At 39.7% G+C, this 25,098-nt stretch overlaps 1 protein-coding gene across 1 annotated transcript in view; it reads left to right on the forward strand.

Moving 5' to 3' along the window:
- Positions 1–25,098, forward strand: part of wdr27 (WD repeat domain 27) — a 48,798-nt gene that overhangs the window by 17,753 nt on the left and 5,947 nt on the right. The window contains exons 19-23 of the mRNA XM_050071467.1: positions 1,878–1,975; positions 2,892–3,013; positions 6,275–6,372; positions 13,857–13,959; positions 16,749–16,847. Of these exons, the coding sequence (XP_049927424.1) occupies positions 1,878–1,975; positions 2,892–3,013; positions 6,275–6,372; positions 13,857–13,959; positions 16,749–16,847 (520 nt within the window). The remainder of the gene's footprint in view (positions 1–1,877; positions 1,976–2,891; positions 3,014–6,274; positions 6,373–13,856; positions 13,960–16,748; positions 16,848–25,098) is intronic.

Here is a 25,098-nt window from a genome sequence, read left to right on the forward strand (position 1 = left end):
GTTCAAAATATACTTTATGTGGCCTGACACAGATATTGGTTAATCATGCAAGATCACTTTGCTTTATTTCCATTTACCATACAATGGCAGGACTATTAAACAGTTTGTAGCCCTACACCAAGTAGGAACTTTACATAAACAAACACACAGTAACAGCAGACATTTTCTGCTAGGCAGCAGACAAGGCCACAGCAAAGAAGTGTAAAGTCAACAGCAAGTAGAGTGAAGTAGAGTTTAAGCGCTAGGGCCCGCCCCATATAGCAACAATTTCAACCTCCTGAGTGTCAAGAGTGTCAATAGGCTCGTTGGAGATGAACTGCGCCTCGCCTGCAAAGTAGACGAGAGCAGGCGGCCGCAGCGGGGGGCGGTGACAAAAAGCTGCGGTGAAGTCGGACACTTTCCCGACAGTTTCCAGCAGCCTTCAGTCCGTACAGGAAGTCACAGACACACTCACATCCTGTCTGGAATGATGTCAATTCATTAAAAAAGTGATCAGACCCATATATCAGTTTGTTCTCAGTCTCCAATTATTTTATTTATGATAGATTAATTTATTAAAATGCTTTACAGGAGATCTGTAGTTTATGTTCATGGTTTATCCTCCATTTTACATGAATTCTCCTGTAAATCAGCATCATATCAGTTTGACCTGTCCCCTCAACTACACAGGCTAAATAAACAGTGTTTGACTATAAGGTTAATATTTTCAGAGGAAAAAAAATACAAGACAACAGCTTTCATTAAAGATCAGTCAGATACAGTCAGGGCTTCACATCTGTAGGCTAGAGATGTTATTTTAAGAATCCTCAAATCCCACTGACCACAAGTCTCTGTGTTGCTAAATACTTAAGTAATTAAAACAGTCCAGTGTCGATATACAGTAGACTACGTATAGTTTATGATGAATGTATTTAGTCTCTGATGATTAAACTTAGCGCTGGGGGGCGGGTGTCCCAGATTGTCCCTCACAAACCTACTCCTTGTCCCACATTTGGTTTATTGGGACCTGGTCACCCTAACAGCAAGGCCCCCACTTTCAGGAGCAGTGGAAAGTTGAATACTTTTTCACTGAAAGATGAAATGGTTAAATTTGTATGCGATTCTTTTTTTAAGAACCTGTATGATGCAAAAAGCAGCTGGCCCCAGGTATTTTCACATTATCTAATCTGGCACCCATTCCAAAAAGCCTGGGCACCCGTGGTAGGAGAACTACAGGGGCCGACACAAAAAAAGCAAACAAATAAACAACAAAAAACCCCACAAAAGTACAATGGCTGCTTTGTCCATTCTGGGCTACCGTAGAAAGAACATGGTGGACTCAGTAAAAGAGGACCCACTCTGTGTAAAGATATGACCGGCTCCTTCCAAGGTAACAAAAACACAATGATTCTTCGTTTCAGTAGAATATTTACTAATGAAAACATAGTTATGAATATAATATTCCATCTCTGTCAATATAATCCCCTGAAACCTACACACTGCACCTTTAAGACTCGTGTCATCTATGTAGAAAGTGGGCTTTTTTTGTTTCAGCTAGCTCAGTTACTGATTTGATGAGGGTCTGGCTTTATTTAGCTGCTACCACACACTGCACACTGCTGACACTCATTACCACCCAAACTGCTTGACTGTGTACTGTAAGCTGTCAGGGCTTTTTCTGGAGGCCAGGGAAATGACAATAAAGGGCCTCCATATCCTCTTTTAGCAGTGCATGTTGCTATTCCTGTGATTTGGGCTCATAAAGGGTTGTGAATCCTCACCTACAGCTGTATATGTAGCTCTGACAGAGATGAGGTGACAGGTGTGCAATGTGATTATGTTAAATTTTTACCTTTATTGGTTTAGAAAATGATGCAGTTTCTTCCATTTCTTTTCAGATATCAGCAACGGAGTGTTGTCAAATTAGCCAGATGCTTTACGACAACACCAGCAACAGACATCACTGCCTTGTCTGCAATTAATGACTTCTTCTCTCGTATCCTTTTTATTATTATTGCTCTTGCAACAGGGAAGTGAGACTACACCGATGCTGTGGAAGGCAAACTGAACAACGTGTTACCTCAGGGCTTCCACTGCAGACTTTACCTGTAAATCATTTTAGTGTCTTTAATTTTTCAGGAATGTCTGCATTCCAGCCCCTTGTTAGGGTTTACAACACATTTACTTTGCAATAAATCCGCTGCAGTGAGCTGCGTCGGGATAAGTGAGATCCTGTCAGGAGTTATTTTACACCACTATACTTGACAGTGGAAAATAGATATAAAGTGATTACAGTAAAAGTTTTTATGCTTTGAGTCTGGATTTCTGTTTAAATTAAGGGTGTATCGTTAAAAACCCCACTGCGATTTTTTTTATAGAGAAGTAAGCAAAGATTGTAAATGGACACCATGCAAAGGAGACACTCTCGCGTGTTTATACATATACTAAAATCTACAGCATTAAACAGAAATTACTGTGTTTCTTTATCATTTGAAATATCTGTTCTCCATGTGGAGTCAGATATTGTTTTAAACCTGAGCATTAAGGAGTATTTAGAAGGCTAAATACAACAGTTTGCAAACTTGCCAGACAAACACTGACATTTAAAAGCGACATACTTTTTGCATCACAGCATGAGTGATAGAAGCTGTCTGCAAGAAAGCAGTCTGATGTATTTTGCTATGTACCAAGCTCAGCACTAACTCTTAGTGCTGGTCCATGAAGAATAACGGAAAGTTGGCATTCTTTACGCAGGTATATGTTTATGTCTTACCTTGGAATGCTGACCCCATTGATAATTGTCATAGAAAACTGATTTTGAACACTTAACATCATAAATACTTAGATAACTCACAGCTCATCCACAGCAGGTGAAAAATAAATGTCATAACTTTTCTTAAAAGTGGTCTCAGACATCGTTCTGGCGTGTGGCTCAGATCGGTCCATTCAAGTATTTGACATGAACAAAGGTACAGTTGCCTCAGTGCTGCCTGATGCCCACAGCAGAGCCGTCCACTGCATTACACAGAACAAGGTGAGGACATTTATGTTCTGACTGTCCAAATGGGTATTTAAAAGTTCCATCTTTTATTTATTATTTTATCTTCATTATATTTGTAAAAGGATGTAAAATCAATAATTTGTTCACCCTTTATTTAAATCTCAAGGATTTATTGAGGGCATGCCCTCATTTACAATGAGAGTACAGTTTAACTTCCATTTCCGGCGCCGTGTCGGGTGGCAGCCTGCTAGAGTTGCTATTGATTATCAAGAGCAGTCTGTTTTATCCCACCATTTTAGTTCATTTTTAGTTACTCGTGCTTATCTTACTCCTAATGTTACTCTGTTAGGCACTGGTTTTTGCTTCTGCTCCTTGAAAACACTTCTATCTTGGGGCGTTGGTAGCGTAGTGGATAGTGCCGGTGCTCCATGTATAGAGCCAAAGCCTTACTGCAGTGGTAGCAGGCTTGACTCCAGCTTGCAACCCTTTGCTGCATGTCACCCCCCACTCTCTCTCTCACCCCACTTCACTCTGTCCTGTTCATTAAAGGCAAAAAGCCCAAAAAATAATCTTAAAAAGAAAACACTTCCATCTTGTATATTTACTTTGCCAGATATTTGATACTACTGTAGTTAGTGTTACTGTAATTTGAAGCATTCCCTGGCACAATAATTTCCTTCAGAACAAATAAAGTTTTATTGAATTACAGAAAGTAAGTAAAGAGAAAACAAACAAACAATAATAGAGCACAGTTAGAAACATTTACATTCAAGAGCAGAGTAGTTTGTAATCATGGTTTTAAATTGACCTATAGTGTAAGGTTTTATTGTGTTTTGTAAATTGTTAGAAGTGTTTGCCGCACAAAAACTAAAAGCAGATTTCTCAAATTCACTGCTTGCACACAGGACTTCAAGCATTAGCCAGTCGAACAGGTTAAAAAATGACTATGAGACCAGTTAAATATTTAATTAATAAAGAAGTGATGTATGAAGGTGTGTCGAACGTGTCGAAAATGGGGTCTCTATGTGTAGATTCTTCAGAGATAAGAAATTGTTACGTACACTGTAAATTGGAAACCATAGAGGAAGTTTTACTCCTACTGTGACCACTGTGAAAAAATAACCTGTTAAAAGTCAAAATATCAGTGTTATTTGAACAGTTTGAAGCTTACATAAGCGATTTCAGTGAGTGTGATTCCTAAAATGCAAAATTATTTCATATTAATTTCATTACAACATATATTCCCCTGTTCCTCGTTCTAATCTTAGATAATCTGCCTTAAACTGGTGACACTGGTAGCCTGAAAACAGCCCTGAAAATGATTTTAATGACTGAAAGACAGACACTTTTTGTCAAATCTGCTTTACAGACTTCTACTACTTGCAACTTGACTAAAATGATGATAACCTCTAACCTTTGTGAATGGATGGAGGCAAAGACGTCTCATCACTCCACAGGCAGACTGAGTGACGTTCAGACCCGACCCACACGGCAAAGAATTTGCTTGGCTTGGCATCACTTGGTAGATCTTCCATCTTACTTTTGAAGGGTCTACTATTTGGCCGATGTTATCATCTTACATAAGACATCTATGTGTGTTGCGCGAGTTACGTAAGGCACAGATCTTCTTTGAGGGAATAAAAGTGTTAGTTTGTGGTGTGAAAGAAGAAGGTCATGGTTAAAAAAAATTGTCATGGTTACCCAAAAGTTTCCATGACAGGCAGACAGGACATGCCATCATCGGTATCATTCATCTTGCTGAGTGCTTGAATGTAAATCCTTGGTGCATCAGGATTAAGACTGCCATAGGAGATGGCAGGAGGAGATTCCATGCTGGATGGCGGCCTTGGAGTAAAGCTGTTCCATGATGCAGTTTGGGTTTATGTGGCCTTACTCCCACATCACTGTCTTGGACCAATGTGGGCCCAATTTGCTGGTGTCTAACAAGTAGACAGCTTGGGCCTGTATCCACATCCATTATAGTGCTATGAAGAATGTAATACTGCATCACTCAAAATGAAACTCTAAATATCAGTAATAAATTCATGCATTCACGTCTGGGTTTTTCTGCATATTATTTACATTTCTGTGCAGCTATCCCATTACATTTCACAGTTGACTAAAAGTCCTGGTTTCGCTCCATATATAGTCATATATTTGCCAGCTTCATAATGGCAACAAAGCCATTAATTTTGATCATAAAAAATATGGAAATCATACAGATGCTTATATAAGTTTTTTGGAATACAGAGGAGTTTGTATTTGTGTAGGGGAGAGGGCTTCGTACCCAGTGACCCTGGCGTATTGACTTTCTTTGTGTTGACCTGTGCGAAGTTGACACTCAGGCCAGCCTGGATTAGCTGGACACACTGCAGCTAGTGGCATGGATTAAATGCATCAACCCGTTCGACTGCAACACACTCTTACACACAGCTGACTATACTCCTTCGACCCAGAGGTGCCTGGTCTTTGTCACGCCAGCTATTGTGTGCTATACACTGTGGAAAGCCCACTGTGTGTTGTTTCAGCCTGGCTATTGCGTCAATGTGGGGTCCTCCGTCTGGGTGCCCGAGGGCCTTTGGATGCTGTGGGGTTAATACCTGCGGATCAGAGGGATTGCCCCTGCCTAGAGACTGCACACATAACATCGCTCTTCTCTCCCCTCTTGCTTTCTCGTCCCGAGGCGGACCAAACATCAGGAACTGCAGCATGTGAAGCAGCTTTTCCCACTTCAAATTTCCATCGCCTCTTCTGCAAAATTCACCTGGAACTCATCAGAGCAGAGGAGTTCTCGGAAAATGGAACTGGAAATGCCCTCTCAGACTCCTGTTCTCACACTCTTAATGGAAATCTAAACAAAAAACACCCCCACCGCTGCTCTCGCTTTCCCTTTCACACACACACACACACACACACATGCTCCACTATGTATCATCTGATAACTTAGTGTGAAAGTCATATATGGAACGTATGTATAGACGAGCAATGGAAACTATATATTTATAGCTGAATCATATCTCAGCATGGTGTATTTAAGATGGAAAGTGACACACCATGCTTCCATACCACTTTTCTTTCCAACCCCAATGTGATCGTCTTTAATGTCACGTTGTACTTTTAGGCAGTGAAAATGTTACCTGGAATAATAATATGAAAAGTTGGCTGTTTGGCAATAGAGGATTTGCAGCAACAAACTTTTCCAGGACTGGACAATAAGAGAAGCTGATTTACAACCTGTTTCAGTCAAGCATGTGCTGACTAGTCATTTTTGGGTTTTTTGTGTATAATTCACAGGGCACCATGTTCAGCACACAAACACCAGACTCATACAACCTCTTCCTCACCAGTGCAGTCACGGATGGTGTGAAGATTTGGGATCTTCGTACACTGAGGTTGGTTTTGATGTAGTCTAGTTCGTTGGATTTGTAATGAGTTCACTGTTAATGTGAAAATCAGGCAAGAAAAGAGCAATTAAATAGCTGTGTCTGTGTTTTCATTTTTACAAAATACTCCTCTACTGCTTCAGTTTCTTCTGACTTTTTAGAAGGAAAATTATGTTCATTACAGTAGTTTATGGCAACTTAATCAAAATAAAAATTGATACCTAATATATTCTCTCTTTTCAAGACATTGGGACACTTGGTTAATAGTGCTATCTGAAACGACTGGCATAATAGTGTTTTGCCATGAATGCAACCTCTGTAACGGGTTAGCATCTATGTGTTTGTGTAATATCTGTATTCTTTTTCCTGTGTCTGACAGAGACACAAACCTATTACATTTACTGTGATGTCTAACTTTGAAGCCATAGCTTCAACTTTAACTTTTATAAAAATAACTCTGAACTGCTGAATTGTAACTATATCCACAGAGCAGTACACGAGACAACCAATAGTGCTTGTACACAGGTTTTTTTTGAAAGGGAAAAGCCCTTAAAAGTAGGCCACAGACTGCTTTTCCACTGCCAGTAGACCAGAGCCATGTAGGGTTCTCTGCAACAGAAAGGTATGCCTCTCTGGTTTTGTTTTTTTTTTCTGGTGTGTCACATTTGATGTCATGGATGTGATGGAAAACAGGTTAGTAACGAGTAGAAAGCAGTATGGAGGTTATGGTAGATACTATCTGTTACTTATTCAAACTCTGTGCTGACTAATTTTGAATTATGTTCAGGCACTGTTTGGATTGAGATGGATGGTATGTTGTGGTGGTGCGTCATTGTATGGCACCAGAAAAGGTGCTAAAATTAGCGGGTCCATGCGGATGTCATGTTTTGATCACTGCTGATCAAAGCCGATTGGAGCTGGATCTGATAAATACCCGTGACTACTGCAGAGTCAATTGTGCCAGGAGTGAATGTGGATTGTAATCTTTTTAAATACAAAAGCCAGCTGTTAGTGGGTGTTAGTGGGTTTTTTTCCAGTGGGAAAGGGGCTTTAGTGCCTCTAATGGCATTTGCAAGAATCTACAGGAACGAAAACAACCAATCAGAGCTGTGGAGTCTCTAATGCTGCTGTCAGTCATGTCAATCACTTCCTGTCAACTGTGGTCAAACAACAAAGCGCTGATTAAAATGAATCAAGATTCTGTAACTGTTTTTCCTACTTATCGCCTCAAATGTTTTCAGAAGCATATTTTAGTGCACTTTTTAGCTGTAAAATGAGAAAGTTTGCTCCCTCTGTCTTCAACATAGTGTCCAGGTCACAAAAGTTTCATTTTACAGACAAGAAATACGCAATGCTTTAACAGAGTCTTGAGTCATATTTGATCAGTACTGCCTAGTTTGACAGTTTGACCACAGTTCAGGAGCAGTGATTGACAGATCACTCTCTCATGTGCTTTTGTTGGATGTAGTGACAATTACGGCCAGTGGGACAAAAAGTTGTTTTCATTGAAGGTAACAACTGTAGCCTTAATGAAACTGTTACATAATGAGTACCCCTTTCTCTTTTTTGTGCTTTGAAATCTGAAGCTCTATTTTGGAGTCACAGTGGCTGAAGGATTGCTTCATCAAATCTGTTGAAATAACCCCAGAGCAATAAATGTTCAAGCACATTCAAGAAAACCAATATTGCTTTCCTTCCCTCTTCTTTTCCCGGGAGTGCAAAATTACCTTAAATTCCGATTACATCAATATTTTTTTTTAACACTAACATTCCTCAATAGATGATTGAATCTGCAATTGTTCAATATCCAAAGTACGTAGCTGAGAATATTTTTCTTTGGCCCTTAGTAGCAGATCCATATAAGGTGGATAATTCAAATAGGCTCTTGGATATCAAAATGTTCTTTCTGGCCCGGTGCAAGGCATTTTTGAATATTTCATTCTTTCATGTCTGAGACTGCTCCCATGTTTAACTCCTCATCCCAGGCTCAATCAAAACCTTATTGTTATCTGATAAATATTTGTGCCTGGTTTCCAGGTCAACTTGTGGTTCTTGGAGCTGTCGTCAGGCATCTCTCAGCAGAAGCAGTTCATTTGAGGTGAAACATACACATGTATGAAAACAATAACGTAGAGGCATTTTATCAATTTGTGGGCCCTTTTAATTTGATTTCCATCTTTGATAAACTGTATGCGTCTGTTTCTGTAGCTAGCCTTAACCACAAGAAAAATTACAGCTCTCCTAAAAATAATTAGTTACTTAAAATTACTTTTATGTGAGGCTTATAGCTAATGGAAATAGAAAAGTCAGTTCAAGGTTTTATGTTCATCAGAATCTCTTCATGATATATTAAGGCAAATAAAAATTCTTGGAACAATTTGTCTCATGAATAAGGCTAACAGAAGGTGCTCATGTGACTGCTCCTCATGATAAATAGATTATTTTATTTGGTATAGCTTTTTCTTTTGAATGGAACATCCCAGGCGGAAATGTTAGTCTGTATTATTCATAGAGCTAACAGTAAACAAAGAAGAGATGAGGCGAGGGAAGGGGAAAGGTTTCATTTCAAGAGATCCAGTGACTTTGGTGTTCATCAAACAGAAATGGATTCAAATGAAAGATAAGAAGTTTATCTTTCTGACTATACCTAAGCATGCTTATTTGACATTTCTAGAGATCCCTAAATCACTGGCTAAAACTGGTTTAGATGTCATTGCCTATTATTTTAAGTGTAGTGGTGTTTTTCATGGACAAATGTCGGCAACGATGCACAAATTGCGAATTCGAGGGCACGGTTTAAGAAACCATGCATGTGGATTATGAATCCAAGGGCACAGTTCACAAATCCGTTCACACAGATTCACAGCTCAAGGTTTTTTTGTCCACCATGTAACCTCAGAGGGGCTTCGTGGAAATCTGTTAATAGCAAAATCTCTCAACTAGCAGAGGAGTTACCATAGAAACAAATCTTGCCATTATATATTTTTTTAGATGTCAGTTTTTGATGCTTTGAATATCACAAAGAAAATTTCACTTTCCAGATTTTATGTGACTGGTGGCAGAAGTTTCAGGAGATAATATCTCTAAACGTCAGCATGTAAGACCAAAACTATTTGAATAGCGAGATATCCTTAGATATCCCTAATGAACTTCCAGGAAATACTTAGATATATAAAGATAACATTGGTTATCCATGAGCTTTTGTATTGAATGTAATCCAACCAAGAGCAAAGTTAATTGAAATGTAACCTAATTCCTTTTCATCAGTTAAAGTAAATAGGAATGTTGCTGGCAGGCAGACAGTAACATCAAATGAGACCAGACATTCCCTCACAAAACCTTAAAGATTAAACAAACAATCATGTTTAATTTGACGACCCCAAATTAGTCGGGTCATTGCCATTTTATCAAGAGAAATTAAACAAATTGTTTTGCAGTCATTAACAGAGTTATTTTATGACTTTATCATGCCTGTCTATAAACACTGTTGATGAATGGCTGTCTGGTTTAAAGCTTAAGGTTTGTTTGTTTTTTAGTCGTGGTGACTAAACTGTGTATGGCCATGGCCAGTTTTATTGAACTGCGTTCTATTAGACACAACTCTATTGACAGAAACTGCAAGTAGGGAATAAATTGGGGTTAATACTGTTGTCCGTCTTCAATCAAACTAGAGAACTTCCAGAAAAACCACAATGGGAAACGTACATTTCACTCAGTGGAAACTTCTGAAACTTAATCTTAATTTTATTTTGCTCTGTCACATGAGAATCCCCAGCACTTCTTGCTCCTTCCTTCCTTTTCAGACAGAAGCACAAACATGCACGATACCCATGTGTATCCATTAAAGACTGAATAAGGGTAATGATTTCTGAAAGTTTGCAAGACTTTAAGAGTTTTAAAATCAATATAAGCCACTGGATTGATTAGTTTTTTTTAAAGCCTGCACTCACCCCTTGTGTTTCCAAATGATGTGTTTAAGGGTGCAAAACTCCATTTGAGGGGTCTACACTGCAGTATTTAACATAGTTTAAAATCAGCCCCACTCAGATAGCGATTCTAAAGATAGAAAGAACAGATGTGTCTTTTTAGTCCAGTGATGTATTCTCCTTAAATCTGCTGGAATCATCTGATGAATTAATGCTGTGACTAAATGGATCAATAATCCATTTATGTTAAAAATATCAAATAGTACAAGAAAAAGCTTTCGCCTGATTTGCACTGACACACTTAAACTGGGTAAAATATGTTGGCTGCAAATACAGAGCTATGATTAGCCTGCTGATTACCTTGATGACTGACACTGAATACCCAGGTGGATTCAGTAACCGTATAGGCTCCCACTTAAGAAGATCGGACCCTCCAGTGCAGTCTGTGTTAGTCATCAGGCAAATGCCGGATAGTCATCACTCACACAACACAGCAAATGTGTGTGTGTGTGTGTGTGTGTGTGTGTGTGTGTGTGTGTGTGTCTGCTCCTTCAGTCAAAACATTAAATCCACATTCTGACCTAGAAAACCAGATGAGGGTTTTTTTTTAACTTGTTAATCTGCTTCTTATCAGTGTGATATTGACAGCTTTTGTCAGCTCTGCTGAGGACCTGAAAGTCCACATGTACTGATGGGGATCTCGAAACTAGATACTTCTCATTCATTTTACTCTACAACGAAATAACCAGAGATTTTTACTGTTTTTATCCTGAGTAGCTCTCACACAGGAGGTAATGTAACACTATTAGGTATATTTTTATTCTTCAGTTCAAACTAAGCTGGACAGATTTAAAAGTATTTACAAGTTTAAATTGTTTCAAACATTAAAACCCTTTTTCTTTTCAGTTTTTAGTATCTTTTTGCAAAGGGCTTAAAGGGACAGTTCACTCTAAAATTGAAAATATATAGTTTCCCTCTTACCTGTAGTGCTATTTAGAAATCTTGACTGTTTTGATGTGAGTTGCCAAGTGTTGAAAATATCGGCCGTAGAAGATGTCTGCCTTCTCTCCAAAATGATGTGACTAGACGGCACTCAGCTTGTGTTCCAAAGCGTTAAAAAACTTAACAGCAATATCTCTTTCCAGGAATCATGACATGCTTACTCAAGATAATCTACAGACCTTGTTGTGAGCAGTTATATGTAGCTGATTACACCCAGGAACAACATCACCACACAGAGTGAAGTGTGCATCTACTCATGGATGAGAGGCTCACGCTTGTGAAGGCGCCAGATGTAAACATTAATGGCGTCTTCCTTGGATGAGCTGTAACACTAGTTAGCTCTGTGGTGCTAGTTGAGCTAGTAGCAGATGTATGCTTCCTTCTATGTGATGATATGATTGGCTGGTGTAGATTAGTAGACAGAAAATAGTTCCTACATTTAACTGCTCACAACAAGGTCTGTGGATTATCGTGAGTAACTGGGTTGTAATTTTTGGAAAGAGACATTGCTGTTGACGTGTTTTTTGTTGTTTTTTTTGTTGGTTTTTTTTTTTGGTTTTTCTTTTTTTGGTGCTTTGAGCGCCACAAGCAAAGTGCCATCCAGTTAAATTATTTTCCACAGCATGCAGGTATTCTTCAACCGATATCTCCAACACTCTGCAACGCACACCAAAACAATCTAGATTGCTTAATGGCGCTAAAGGTAAGAGGAAAAATATCAAGTTTTGATTTTGTGGTGAACTGTCCCTTTAACACTAGTCAATCATCTCCACAGCCAAGGCTATGGTTTGTCATGCATCCAGACCCCTCAAGCAATATTTTTCCCCCATTTCAGTCAGGTGGCCCTTTTTGCAGCATTGTCAAGTTACTCTAGGATTTTGGCTGAAACAACGCAGTCTCATGAGGTGTTTAGTTGCAGCCAAGCAAGACTTTGTGACTTAGTCTTCTGTGGGCTGTATGGGCAGATAGTGTAGTCAGCTGACAGTGGCAATATACTGGAAAAAATGAGAGGAACACCTTACAAAATACAGTAATGCCAGTGAATACAACATCACATTTGCCACTGAGTTGAATCAACACCTCTTTGACACAGTCTTAACAGAAATCAACATTAGACGCTTCATAAAGTTTGTTTTTATTGCTTGCTTTTATTGAACTTGCTCACTGTACTGGGTATATCCAGTGTCTTTATGATCACCAGTGAATATGACCTACTTTTAGTCCAGCTTAATGACATTAGCACGTGAATGTCAAAGACATGCTCTCACCATATCCTGTCAGAGGCCTGCCAACATGCCAGCCCATATAGAGACCCTGGCTCAGTTAGCTGTTAGTGGCATTGTAAAGACATTACATGCTGTTGCAAACCATAAGAAACAGCACAGGAGTTGCACGAGGGGGCCATTCGTCATCTGCTACCTTCTCTCGCCTGTGTTTTGCTTGAGTCATGCTCAATTCCTCGTGCTCGGCTGGTTGATATGTTTGTCTGTAGGGTGGCATTCTGCTCCTTAGTTATTCCTGCCAGAGTTCAGTAAACTAATAGACTTTGCATTTGCAACATAACATCACAACAAATCGAAAAAAGAAATGTCTGCACTCATGTGGAATGCTGTTCATATCCATATTTCACTTGTCAAGCATTGTTTTTAGATTATAATACTGTTTTTATTAACAATGCCAGTTCTATCTCACAGTTCTTGACAAAGTGGATTAAATGATGTTATTTTATACGAAGTAAACAAATTATGTGCTTTTAATATGACTGTTGCAATGAGATAAGATAGAAATTCTGCATATTGATTTAATCCCGCGGAAAATTTGATTGTATTGTAACATCACCAGACAAATACTCAGTCTTTACATCAGCTTAATTTGAGTTAGTTTATGGCTTTGTTCACATTACAAGCAAATGTGGCTCAAATCGCTCATGTGACAAAGATCTGATTTTGTCAGAATAGTGTGGTCACAGAAATCCAGTTATTTTCCAATCAAATCTCAGCCACTTTCATGTGGTCCCAAAACCAATACATATCTGATCATTGGCTATGAGACCACTGTGAGAACCATTAATAATTGAGCTAGCTTGTAATTGAGCTAGTGGACTGAAAGCTCATTTGTATGACAGCCCATTATCTCTAAAAACAAATGTCCAAGGGCCATTTCTCCAAAAATGTGCTACACACTCTCAAAGACAGAAGCCCATGGCTAATTATGACACAGAATGACATCATCGGACCTTCCTGCTATGGCAGTCATTCAGAAGATGAAGCTTGCACTGTTATATAATTCCTTTTTTCTCCAAGTTCCTGTGTCACAAATTTGACGTTTTAATTGTTGTTCCAACGTTCATGTTTGTGACAGCACTGGTTGCATCTGAGGCTTTAAGGGCAGAGATTTGATCACACTGATGTCTGATATAAGTCACTTCAAACATGAATGTAAACAGTCTAGGCAGAAAGATCAGATCTGGGGGGAAATAATCCGAATTGAGCATTAAGCCCTTTAATGTCAACACAGCCTTTGAACCTCATTTATTTCTCACCACTGTGTGCATTTCCTCCTCAGGTGCGTACGGCGTTATGAGAACCACATAAATCGCTGCCATCCGTGCTCTTCAGCCATCTCACCCTGCGGACGCTTCATTGCCTCAGGCTCTGAGGATAACTGTGTAAGCTACAATACTCTCTATGTACTATATATAGTGTATCTCTTTTTTCTATCTCTATCACTATCTCTTTAATCTTTGATAATATTTTGAGCATAATTCGACAGGATTACTATAATAATAGGTCATTTTTTCATTTCTGTAAAACTTAATGGGGTGATAAAGCAGTTAAGGGGTCTGCCCATCAAAGCCACCTAAAAACGCTTTGGTTTTATTGATTTCAGAGCAGTGATGCAGGTATTAACGTTAAAGTATTCTGACTTACAACAATAAGTTATTTATATATGCTGCATATCATTTATATCTAACTTTTCGTTGTAAAGGGGTAGAGCACCAGGAAATAAGCAGCATATCTTTATCAGTTTCACCTCCATTTAAGGTTAGGAGTGTTTGTGCTTGACTCAGAGATTCTTATTTGGACTCAGGCCTTTTTCCATAGAAGTCAAATTCAACATTCATGTAGAGGCATCACTGTTTAATTGCTTTTCCAGACTGCGCCTTATACTTGCTTTCAAAAACGTTTTCAGAAGACTGCCTCCCTTTTCCTTATCCATCTCTCTTTTCTCCTGGTGTATGTGCTTGTTGAAAGCAGTGGAATAATATATGCATGCCGCTGGTTATTATTAATTATGGGGACTCACCACGGCACGGACATTTGAGAGCATCTCTGTCGAGATCGGACATTTCCAACGCTTCTTGGAAATTGGGAGAGTGTATGGTAGTGAGCTGCAGCGTATTTATTTGTAGCTGCCCTGAGACTTCCATAAGCCAGACACATTTGTACTTGTCTTAATATATCAAAAAGCAATCATGGAAAAAAAGAGCCTGAATACTTTAAAAAGACTCCCTAGATCATATTACACATTTTCCAAAAAACAGGAGGCCAAAAACAATCTTTGGAATATGATTTCAGTGTGGTCAATATTAACCTGTTGTATGTTCAGTTGAAATATGTGTTATTTTTACACGTTTTGATTTCCCCTCTTATCATCTGACATGAGATTGATTATTCAGAGGATAACAGTGCTCGTTTTTAAATGGCTAATCAAGATGTATGCTCAGCGTTTAGAGTCAGTTTTCAAACCCCAGACGCTTTTGCTCCTGCTCTCCGCTTCAGTTACAGTTGATATAAACTGATACATCTGCAGATCTGCGTGATATTTAACCATTCCTGAAAAAACCTCTTTCTTCCAAGTATCTAATGCCCTGTTAGGCACCACACACGTCATGTGCCTTAGACAGGAGACACTCTACCCGTGGACCATTTGACAGAGCTTATTTGAAGCGTTTTTCAGGGAAACATAATTCAGAACAGCTGCAGGAATCTGATGAGTCGTCGTCTGGTAACAAACATCTCCACATCTGTTTTATCTGTGCTCATGGCACTGAAGCAAACGAATGGGCCTTAAAACTCACTGATTGTACTTAAAAAAAAAGACTGTGCTAACAAGCTGATAACACATTAAGTATCTAGTGAAAGAGTTTTGTTTTAAGTGTTGATTTAAAGATCTTTCGATTAGCAGTACGCAAATGTCGTTTTGTGCACCCAAGACCGAGTGTGAAATCCATACCCACAAGTTAAGGGATGATAAGTGATGCTTTTATTACCTCAAAGCAGAAAATAACTATTAAATCCCCAAGTCGTCATTTGGATTGTTAATCTGTCTCAATGGCAACTTAATCTTGTAGTGCTCAGTATTTGAGTTACTGACTGTGTTTTGATGTCTTAGTTTTTAACTTGTACAATCTGTTTAATAGTTTTTAGCATTTTTTCTCCATTTAACGAGCAACTTGATATGAGCTGTAACGTTTTGCTGTCCAGTTTAACTTCTGGCCCAGATGGAGGGATGAAGTGTCCTTCAGAGTGTATCATTGCATTGTGGCATCACTCTTGGGCATGGTTACAGGTGCAACAGAGCAGACTTCTGACTGCACCAATCAGTGATTCTAGGTGCTGGATACAACCTGAGACTTTAGACAACATGCAGCAAAGGGCCACGGGCTGAAATCAAACCCGCGGCTCCTGCAGCAAGGACACTACCTTTGTACATGGGGCACCTGCTCTCTCCACTGAGCTACTGAGCGCCCCAAAAATGGAGAAAATTCTTGATGAAATGAAGTGATAAGCGACCGTGTTAAACAGCAGCAAAATTATATCAAAGCATTGTTTACAAACTCTCACACAACTCATGCAATATAATCCAAGTCTCTTTTGTCTAGTCGTATGCTCAGTACTTCCCAAACAGACGGCCCTTTCGGACAGGGAACTGCACGGAAAGTGCTCTACGCCCTCATTAAGGCCAGACTCTATTGACAAAAACAGTAATTTAACGTTACTGAACAAGGGAGCTGCTGGTTTACCACTGCTTCAATTAGTTTGTTTGTGTTATTGTGTGACTTTGGTGTTTTAAAGAGTTTGTTCAGATTCACCAAAGTCACACATGCGAGATGCAAGAAAATCAAAGTTCTCTTCACATATTTAACATAACATGGGGTGAGTGCTTCATATACTTTGGGGGTTGAAGTATTCCTTTATCAAAATATCTCCAACTGCTTTGTTCATCCATGTTTAGGTGGCCTTAACACAATCAGTTTAGAAAGAATATTTGATGTCAACTTCCAATACTTCACAGTTATTAATTTTCTGTTACACATATTTTATTTATCATACTTGTCAGCATCACTAGTTGGATCAACCAAACTAATTTTATGTAAGTTCTACATCAGTGCATCACTACATGGTTACAGTTCATGCTGGCTTATGTTCATGTAGTCCATCTCATTCATTTCAGGCCTACGTGTATGATATCCGTAGCAGCAGGTACCTCCACAAACTTCAAAAACACTCGGACACTGTCCTGAGTGTGACTTTCAACCCTGCCACACCAGAGGTAAGAACCTGTTTTAACATTTTGTCATTGTACTTCTATTATTTCCCTTCTCTTGTTACTCGTCTACCATGCATTCAATGCCCCAACTCCTAAAACTAAAAGACCCCATCATCTTAGGTAAAGTCATATTTCTCTACAATCCAGTAAGCTGTTGACCAGAGTAAATATTTTGTACAAATTCAGTAAATCTCTTACTTTCACTTTCACTTGCACTTAGTGACATCAGGTATCAGACAGCTGAAGGAAAACCAAAGGCTGTTTTTACTTTTGAGATGTTGACCTATGTTAACTCTGCATAAACACCCAAGGGAACATGCATACAGGCAACAGTGTTAATGTGTGTTTACCCTACACTCCTCTCCTCATTGTGTATGCACATCAGTTTAATTTTTATCTTGAGCATCTTGAACTGGGGTGAAAGACAACTGTCTAAAAGCAAAGATAAGAGGTCAGAGTGAAAAGCATTGTCAGTCAGAGGTCACGTCAACTCCTGTCCAAGACTTGCTCCATTTCTCAAGTCTTATTCTAGGAGTTTTTGCGAAGATGTGTATTTTATGTAAATTATATTTGGAAATGTTGTAAAATACACATTTACAAAATGAATATAGGTATTTAGGATACAGCAAATACTGAAAGCACTTTGTGATAACAAGTAGAATACTGATGTAGTGTTTTGTGTGATGTGATTAAAATGGCATTGCATGGTTTGAAAGTCATACATAGATAATTTTGACTAATATTTCATAGAGTCAGTTCGTTGCACAGGTCTGCACCATCTCTATATGCTCTGCACTCCAAGTGTTCGTAATGAAGGAATGGTATCCTCAGGCTGAGGTCACATAGCAGTGCTTACTGAGCCCATCCCAAAGTTCAGGGAGGGTGAATTTGTACGTCAGTAACGAGTAGCCAGAAAAGAATTCAATGTAATGACTGAGCTTGAAATAATGAGAAGCTTAACTTTTTGTAGCTGTGATATGGGAAGGTGATTTGTATGTAATTATGTGTGCGTTTTTCAGGGTGTGTTACCCTTGTTTCTTTGACTATAAGTGCTGCACAGAATACTAAAATTGCTCACAAAACACCCTGAGATGTCAGTGTATATAAACCTGAACTAAAAATGCTGCTGGCATCTACAAACACCACTGAGACAACAAACGTTTTTTCTAAATGTTAGCCTCCTGGACCAGTACCATTTTCATTTAAACGAATATCCCCCAAATCGCTCTGTGGGTTTAACCAGTGGTGGCCAGTTTATAGTCCAATCAGATAATGACTACCGCTCTATCGTGCCATAACCCTGTGGGATCTAGTGACTCGCTTTGTGCACTGTGCTGATCCATGTCTTTGACCGGCAGCCTGCAGGGTTGTTCCAGCCTCTGATTGGCTGCACAGTTTAACAGTCAACAAAAGATGTATACAAGGCTGTGTGGGTTCACTCCAGGAACTGCTTTCCAGTCCTGTTGACTGATTACACAGTTTCTAACTGGATCCATTGTAGTTTATTGGTATGCTATTTTTGTTGCACTTTATTGAAAGGGACAACATTTTAGTGATGGTACTGTGTGAGCACCAAATGTGGAAATATTTTAACGCTTCAGTTTCTGATCTCTTTATTTCAGGTTGTATCCAGTTGTATCTAAAGCTGTTTTCTTTGCATTACCTACTGTCAGTCTAAGGGACATTTCATAGTTTCTGCATCTGCATATCTGTGGGGGTCCGCTTTGGTTCACGTGACACAAGTGTCATCGTCCACCTATGTCCGCATAGACCCCTTCGTGGATGTCCACGTTCAGCCCATTTTTTGAATCGCCTGGACCGTACCCTTAGCAAGTGAGCCAGCTACATAATCCAATCTCTTGATCCACACTCCAGTCCAGTCTAAAACATTGCAGTCAAGCCAGCCACAACCGCCACACCACGGTAAAGGTGGTTTCAAGTTGAATATTCTACAGCCATTTACTCTGGACCCAGCAACAGTTTCACCTGATGTTGTGAGTAGGAGGGCGGTAAGTTTACCCGCCAGCCCTCCCGTGTGCTGCTGGCAGCTAAAGCACACCCTGACTATGAATGGAACCAAGTGCACGTGCATGTCTACATCCACGTGACCGCAGCTGTCCACGGATGTTTATGTCCCTGTGTATGTTTTGGATGTGAAAGTTTGTCCAAGTCGTAAACTGTTAGATATTCATAGAAATTCAGGGACTGTAGGAGTCTCGCCAAAGAATCCATAAAGTAAAGCTTAACTCAAAAGAAAGACATTCGTCTATCTTGAATTGCCATTACAGGAAAATAAGAAATCAAAGTTTACAGCTCTACTTTATACCAGCATCCTCTCACAATCTCCAGAGCGTTTCTTGCAGCGCAACATTCCCATTGGAAATGTTTTATTGTCCACTTAATGATTTTCCTTTGGAACTGTTCAAAGCAAGTGGATTTGCAAACTAAGCCTTTTAAAATATAATATCACAACCTCTGCTGGACGTCTCATGAGACTTCTCGCTGACTGTCTTTTGGATTTGAGGCACATGTTTTAAATCTGCATGTCCATCTGTGTAACTCCATTCAGTTAAACTTTGCAGCACAATGATACATTCAGATTTCCAGGTTTGAAAGTGGAAAGTTTGATCCACGGCCATTCACTGGCTGAATCACAGTAATCTGCAGAGTTTGAAGACACACTTCATCAGTCAGAGCATGCTCGCTCCCCATCAGTACTTTTGCACATTATGTTTTGTTTGATAGGACATGCAGTCAAAGCAGAAAGGTTGGCACTACTGACTGACCGTTTATTGTTTGTCCACCACAGGTACCAGGTGATAGCTGAAGATAGTGCTCCATCAAACTGAGATTTATATGATAAATTAGGACACAAATGGGAACACCTATTATAGTTCCAGTATAATACCATGACAAATTATTTCCACATGGAAATCTATTCATATTTATTTAAAAAATGCTCAAATTTCAAAACCTTTTGCCTTTAGTGCAGTAGCTTTTCTCTTCAGAATATCATGTGTCAATGAGATCTTTTTCACGTGGTCATCCCCCCATCGACTGTCTGTTTCTGTTCTGTTTAAAATAGCATCTCATACTATGTGAACCTGCCGAGATCTGACCAGATTGAAGTCGTAAAATTCACAAACGTATGAAAAAATTGGAGGGCTCCAGAGGGTCTGCAGCTAAAGAAAGAGCTGTGAGAAGTCTTCTTGAAAATCAAAGCATGCTAAAAGTTACATGTTCCTAAGAAGGGATTTATGTTGTGTTGACATATAATGACTGAGTGAGAGCCATTGGATTAAAAAAGAAAAAAATATTGGAACTTTTGGACCTTATGCTTTCAATTTACTTTTAGTATTTATTCAGGATTCGTGTTTAATTTGTTCCTGTCGTTGTCCTTCTTAGGACAAATAGTTGCACATGAAAATAACTTGCCTAGTCACACCAATCAATAACCAGCAATGCTGTCATTTACTGAATTAACTGTCTGCTCCAGTGTTAGGCAATTTTCTGAATGCAGTTAGCACACAGCTGCACAGTCATGTGCTGCCACCACTGCATAGCTACATTTTTGTCTGTCCACCCGAAGGGAAAAGGCTGTTCTCGATCAGTGACTGAAAACAACATTCACTGTGGCCTATTTTTCTCAGGACCTCTTAGAGGGAGGAAGACCTCTGAAAATCTCAGCACATTGAGATAAAACTGCATGAAATTTAAAAGAGGATTTTGCATTTTTGATGCAGAAGCACCCTGATTGGTGAATTGTCACGCAGCTGCCTGTCAGCAGTCGCCTCGCCGTTCAAACCAGACGCGCATTTCTCTGCACCAGTCAGCAAGCAATTCTGCTCTCTGCTCTTTTAAATCACATGTAGAGCTCTGTCTCTGTCTGCTTGTGTGTGTGTGAGAGGGAGAGTGAGTGCGTGGTGCTGCTCGTCCCCTGCTCTGTGTTTAGACACAAATGACAAATATGTGGAAGCATATGCATATTCTATCATTTATCAAAGTCAGATCATTTATATCATATCTAATATTATATTGTTTAAAATAGATTAGCAGTGTGTTTTCTTGCCAGATTTGCTTGTAGGTTGCGGAAAAAATATACCAGACGCCGAAACTATTGCTACAGATCATGAGCCGGCCAGGCCGCTCAGCGCTCTGTCTAATCACGCCCCCAGTGTAAACAGCCCAATTGGTTAACATGGGCACCAAAAGCAAAAGGGCAGCACTCCACGAAGAATTGGTGTGCTTCGCGACGCTTCAGCATCTAGTGTGAACCCAGCGTTATACAGCTCTCAGATGAAGCACACTGATGGCTCATTGATAGATGAAGAGTTGCAGAAAGCTCTTCTTCACATTAGCTGAAAAGTGTTTCTATCGTATTCCTCAGACTGTTGATCATCTGCTGATATACTGAGTGCCTGGCTCGGCTTTGTGAGGCTGTTTCTAGTTACACTTGATCCGGTTGATCTAATGTCTAACTGGAATGGATGCATATCAATCTTTTTTTGTTCAGTTTCTGGCCAAAAGAGAGACGTGTAAATAAAAAATGATCTGAAGTTCAAGAAGCCCTGGGAAATGGCTGGTTATTCTTACGGTGAAGTGAGACCCCAGCCAAGAGACATCATAATAGTGACATCGCTGCATTTCCTTAGCCTGCGCTTTCTCCTCACCAAGACATAAAAAAAATTCCAGAAAAAGTGTCCCCAACCTGTGCTCACCTTTCTTTTTAGCCGCCGTTGAGGGCCAGATGTTCTCCATATTTACTGCTTTAAGAAACCTCCGATGCAAGGCACAGACAGATAATGCAATGCATATTTTCCACTCATTTTTCACTCATGTTTTCCACCCTAATACTTAAAAGACCATCATGCAGGCAGATCTACCTCCAGGGTTCATTCCCTCAGGTTTATTCCCCTACTTTAGTCTGTTATGAAAGATCCCAACTTTTACTGTCACTTCACTTTGTTGTCTTGTAAAATCTTGAGGGATTTCACATGGCATACCTCTGTAAAGTTTTGTAAGCTCCCCTGTGTTGGACCTACATGTGCTACCATAAAAGCAGACCTGCAAATTTTACTTGCCAAGTCTTTTCACTGTTGTAACAGGAGTGATTTTGTCTCTGCTGGTTCAACACATGAGGATGTCCTCTTTTTTATTTATTTTCACATTAGACTTGTGGGGGCTAAACTAAGCTTTGTCCTCTTTGAGTAGCACCTAAAAACAAGGCAGTGGTCCTCCTGTATCTGAAGCTACTTCCTCCAGTGATTCAAAAGCTTTAGGATCATAAGTAAAGGCAAAGAAAAATGCTGTAGCCAGAGGCGAATCAACAGTAACTTCAGAGAAACAGGTTACTGGGTCAGACTAGAGAAACAGACTTCATGGGGCTGTGCTCTATTTGGGTTACTCAGATGTCTGTACTGTATCATCCCAGGTTGCAGATAGCTCCAATTACATTGTTCCACATCAGCAGTGGAAACATCTTTATAGTATTTCCCATAGGTAAGCTTATTAGTGAAGTGGGTTTCTTTTAAGGGGCAGTGAGTGTCCTCTCTTATTCCTTAGTTTATTTTCAGTGGACTGTTTGGAATGCTGACAAAACTAGTCTGACATATTTTTTTAATAAATACAATTTATAAGTCATCACAATATTAGCCCGATTATAGCCCGACCCAGTGTCGTACGGTGTCGGCTCGGATCGTGAATGACAGTGAGTGTTCTACGCGATAATACATTGTTTTATCTTGTGTAGGCGCCTCACGACGTTCCAACAGAAAGTCTTGCAAGTTTGATTTTCTTTTGTCATTCATGACTGCTCTCGTCACAGCCGTCACTTTGACCAATAGGAACACAGAGCGATCTGCTGCGGTGGACAACTGTACGCCAAGAACACCCCAACCTTTTTGATATTTCCTTAATGGATATTGCCATGACACAGTAAAAAAGTAAAAATTATGGTGTGAAACAGCAGAGACACTTTAGCAACCCAGTGAGTGTTTCCATTAGCATAAGGCTAGAAAAGAATGTTATTTATTCATATTGGAGGATATAAAGTATTAAAATTTAAAAAATATTAGCGTGGCTTTTACTTGCCACAACTGCAGAGGGTACCAGCTTCATCTGAAACAGACTACATTATAAACGGGACATTATTTATTATTCCCTCTGTATTTTTATATTTTTACTTGTTATCCACTCCCGTTTGCCTTGATAAAGTTACTGCGTAGTGCCGTCATTTCAAACTCAACACTTCCTGTATCTGTTTCAAATTAAAAGCCCCTTATAATTTCGGTTGAGAGAATCCCTTCATTTCCTAAATAGGCTTTTATTGTGAATTTGCAGGCGCTTGTGGAGGATTCAGTGACTTGCTTAGTTTGCGTGTGGTACTTCAAATGTAGCTACTGCCATCTGGTAGTGCTTGTTACGTAGACTCACAAGTCAGTCTTTAGACACTTTGCTTAACTAAAGACTGATGACTTTCTCCCTGATTTTGTGTTTAGATGGGCAGATACAATTTCAGAGTTTAAAAAAACTCCCTGCGTTGCAGAACCAATAGTAAATCCGCAGGGCGGTCCTTCGGTGGCTCGCTGAACTCTTGTGCTCGTAAACATAGTCCGACTAGAAACACGTGCAGCGGTACAAAATGGCTCAAGTCGCTGTAAGTCCTTCATTTCCACAATCTTGTGGACTGAGCACACGTTTGATAAAACGGAGTTAAATCTGTCGGCATCCATTTTCAAGCTCTCTGTGTGTTTGTTGCCTTGTGGACGAGAAAAGGGGGAGCGCACATTTCCGGGAGGGCGTGTCCTTTCAAAAATGCAAGAGGCGTTGCTTTGTTGCCGGCCGTTTTCGCCGGTGTGTTAAACACACTTTAGAAAGGAGTGTCCCCAGACTATCAGAAGACGGAAATCTCTGATTGTCTGGTGGTGAGACTATTGTTACGCAACTACAGTAACACCATACGAACTGCCCATTGGTCCGACAGCCCATTGTTCCGACATCCCATTGTTCTGACCATATTAAACCCATTGTTCCGAAGTCCGTTCCGAAATCATTATGATGTCCTGTGGTTAAGGTCTGGTTAGGTTTAGGCACAAAAACCACTTGGTTAGGGTTAGGAAAAGATCATGGTGTGGATTAAAATGAAAAAGAAAGTGACAAACACATAAGCTGTGAGCCTGCTTCGCCTCAAGCCTTTCCCAGCTGACCCAGAGCCGGTCGCGGCGCACCATCAAGGTAGAAATACGCCCGCCGGGAGCCGTTCAGCACCGCGGACCGTCGGACTAATGGGATGTCGGACCAATGGACTGTCGGACCAATGACATGGACCCAAGTCACAGCACGATTTTATGACTCCACATTCACCTAATCTGACATAGTGACTGTCAGAAAAGGCAAAAATGTTGTGTAGTGTGAACCCCGGCATAAGACTCATAGACTAAGATTTTAAATCTAGGAGGCCACAAGGAATAGACATCTACAAGCTGGACTTTAAACACACAAATATCAATAAAAACGATACAGGAGGATAAATATACACTTTTGGTAATGAAAATTTAGGGGAAAAAATCAAGAGAAAGATCCTTACATTGGTGTAAAAGTCTGTATGTTCAGCCTTTATCAGACGTGACTCACACTATACAAATTTTTTACTTTCAGCAGTGGGGGACTGGCTCGATGTGAACAGAATGGTGCAATAAGAGACATTTACAAGCCAGAGCCATGAAATGAAAATGGGGGTTTCGCTCTGGGTAATCCTAAACCAGGTGTGCTTGTTTCAGGCAGAGTTTTAAACATACTTGAGCTCCAGTGTTTGCTGAACCAGCTAATGGTCAAGGCTTTGCCATGTGTCATTATCTTTATTGTAATTCCTGCTGACCAGATGCTGGCTAAAATGACAAAAAGATCAAATTAAACAACAAAGAATGTTCTTTTTTGTTTGTTTTAAAGAGACTAAAGAGAGGTTCAAGAACTATTAAACAAGAAGAAGTTTTGGACATAAAAAATATCCAATTAAACAGTGTGTTTGTGGTTGAAAACATCCAAACTTAAATTATAGTGAGCAAGGTTTCCTGTTGTTTAACAAGTGTGTTTGTTTCTGTGAAAGTATCCTTGAGCGAGACTGTAAACCCCCCCCCCCCTGTCCCAGAGACAACGCTGCACCCTAACATATCTGGTCAATTTTTAAATGAATACATGTGCGTTTGTTGGATGGAGACATGAAAAGAAACAACATCCAGTACGCTCCAGTATTTTT

Source organism: Epinephelus moara, chromosome 19, assembly GCF_006386435.1.
Source record: "Epinephelus moara isolate mb chromosome 19, YSFRI_EMoa_1.0, whole genome shotgun sequence".
In the NCBI taxonomy this organism is placed as follows: domain Eukaryota; kingdom Metazoa; phylum Chordata; class Actinopteri; order Perciformes; family Serranidae; genus Epinephelus; species Epinephelus moara.